This window comes from Lactuca saligna, chromosome 5 (genome assembly GCF_052625555.1).
Source record: "Lactuca saligna cultivar CGN05327 chromosome 5, ASM5262555v1, whole genome shotgun sequence".
NCBI lineage: Eukaryota > Viridiplantae > Streptophyta > Magnoliopsida > Asterales > Asteraceae > Lactuca > Lactuca saligna.
The window spans coordinates 294,466,333-294,469,029 of NC_136421.1; the positions used below are offsets into that span (position 1 = coordinate 294,466,333).

The 2,697-nt window shown below is 43.6% G+C and overlaps 1 protein-coding gene across 1 annotated transcript; it reads left to right on the forward strand.

Annotated features, from left to right (window-relative positions):
- Positions 1-458: 458 nt before the first annotated feature.
- LOC145046890 (uncharacterized) lies at positions 459-1,551 on the forward strand. Its single transcript, XM_078995158.1, has 4 exons — positions 459-560; positions 756-936; positions 1,005-1,252; positions 1,309-1,551. The coding sequence occupies exons 1-4, from the start codon at positions 459-461 to the stop codon at positions 1,549-1,551; spliced, it is 774 nt and encodes a 257-aa protein (XP_078851284.1).
- Positions 1,552-2,697: the final 1,146 nt, after the last annotated feature.

A 2,697-nucleotide genomic window follows, 5' to 3' on the forward strand; every position in this document is an offset into this window, starting at 1 on the left:
GACATTGAGAGGCAGACCTGTTGGCAGCTCTGGTGCTGGTGAGGGTTCGGGCTTAGGTTCTGGAGCTGGGTAGCTTGATGACCAAATGAAGGAGCTCATCTCATCTCATCTGAGATTACGCACAATATCCTTGAGTAGACTCATGTGCTCTTTGGCACGATCAAGGAGGGTATACTAGAGATTCTGGATGAGCAGTTGAGTGCCTTTCGCCCTGAGATAGTGGCTTTGGTTGGGACGCGATCTTTGATCTTCAATGAGTCCCGGAAATGTACGGCTCCGGATTATCACGGGGCGAGGGACCCGATAGCGAGAAGGAGGTGGTTAGCAGATTTTGCTAACTCCTTTCACACTAGTCCTTGTCCCGAGGGGGACAAGGTCAGACTACTGATAGAGGTGCAACAGTTGGAGCAAGAGTTTCAGGATCTCTGCCAGACTACTGATGTAGGACGCTTGAGGACATGATAGCTCGAGCCAAGGAGATGGAGATTGACTTGGAAATGGAGAAGAAGAGGAAGCTTGAGTATGTGTCAAGTTTTGAGGGTTCGGCAAAGATTCCCAGGGTACTTGATTCTAGAACGAGAGGCCATAAGCGTCGTAGTCGTTGTGGAAAGTGCGGTAAGGTGCACGAGGGGGCATGAAGGGTGGGTAGTTCTAGCAGCTTCAAGTGCGGCTGGACTGGTCATATTAGCAAAGATTGTACTGCTACCACCACCACCACCCTGATATCTGATCTAATTTTCTTTCATTGCAATCAGAGGAACTACAAGAAGGCCCATTTTCCGAGTTTAGCTGCAGCAGGACTGATATCAGCAGCCGTTCATGTGATTATTCGGATTACTAACGGCCGCCAAGGCTGGGCAAACATGCCTATGGCGAAGAGCAGAGCTTTCCAGCTGACTGCTGAGGAGGCGCGTGCAACTCTCGATGTGGTGACGGGTATGTATCTTCTCTAAATCTTTTTATTTATATTGAATTGTTGCTTATAGTTATGTATTTTATTTTAGGATCGTTCCTTCTGAACGATATTTCTTCTTTGGTATTATACGATTTAGGGGCTACTCGATCGTTTGTATCGCTTGTGCAGAGCAAGAGATTTGCTGGAGCTCCAGGGGAGCTAGATTGTCCTCTAGATGTCGAGATTGTTGATGATAGTTCTTTTTGGGTTGCGGGGGTTCATAAGATTTGTACACTCCAGATATTCAACGAGCAATATTTGGTGGATTTTGTTCCCATTCCATTGCATGGGAAAAAGGTCATTGTGGGCATGGATTGGTTGAGCCTAATTGGGACGTGATCGACTATAAATAGCAGTTGGTTTGGGTTCAGACCCCAAGTGGGGGAGACTTGGTGATTCATGGGGTGAGATCACAGTGTGGGCAGATTTTGTGTTCTGCAGCGAGAGCCAAATGTTATCTTCAACATGGTTTCTCCGGTTATGTCGCCTATGTCATGGATACTCAGGATAAGGGTAAGATAGTCGTGGATGATGTACCGATTATGCGGGATTACCCAGATGTATTCCTGGAGGACTTGCCTGGGGTGCCTTCGTAGAGGCAGGTTGAGTTTAGGCTTGATTTGGTTCCAGGTGTGGCTCCGATAGCCAAAGCACCATATCGGTTGGCTCCTCCCGCGATGTAAGAGTTGTCTATATAACTGTTGGAGCTGTTATATATGGGATTTATTCGACCAATCAATTCGCCTTGTGGAGCACCGATTTTGTTTGTGAAGAAGTAGGACGGGTCTTATTGTATGTGTATCGACCACCGGGAGTTGTGTAAGGTAATAGTGAAGAACTGTTATCCGCTCCTGAGGATTGATGATCTTTTTGACTAGCTTCAGGGTACTAAACCTAGGGAGGCATCCAAGGCTAACAGTTCTTCACCATTATGGTTATTACGAGTTCGTGGTGATGCCTTTTGTTGGAAAAGTGTCCAAGGTCATTAACTATTGGTAATATTTCTAATAATAACAGGTTCCTTTTGGGTTGCCCTCAAGACCTAAATTGAGTAGAATAAATAAAGAAGAAATTGGTTTATTAATTATTATGGTTAATAATTAATTAGAAACTAATTGTAAATATACTTTGGAAATATATTTTGAGAATTAATTAACAGTTTAATTAATTAAAGGGTTGAATGTTCATTAATCGATAGTTGGTTAATTAGGAATGTTCTAGAACCCTTATGGAATTAGGGTTGGATGAAAATCACTCCATCTCACATGGGAAAGGAGTGAAATTTCATGGTTATGCCTCCATTCCACATGGGAAGGAGTACTAAACCTAGGGAGGAATCCAAGGCTATTAATAAAGCCTTAGGGATTTCATTCCTCCTTGCACCTTGGCTTGAAGTTTCGTCAACCCTTCTCCCCCCTCCCTCTTAGGGATGATTTCTAACCCCTTTGAGTTTGGGAAATTGACACTGCTCCTAGTTATTTTTATTCCATTCTTTGTTGTCATTTGGTGTGATATCATTAGAGGGATTCTGGTTTGGGTCCTCTAATCCAAGAAACTTGATGGAGGATCAAGATCTTGAGCATGGAGATCAAGGGTTACATAAGAGGTATGTTTTCTTCTTTGTTTTATGGGTTGATGTAATTAGCATGAAGCTATAGATCCATAGGATGCATGTACACTTATGTATATTAGTGTCTAAGCCCATAACTGGTCGTGAAGAGATGGATTTTGATCGACTGATT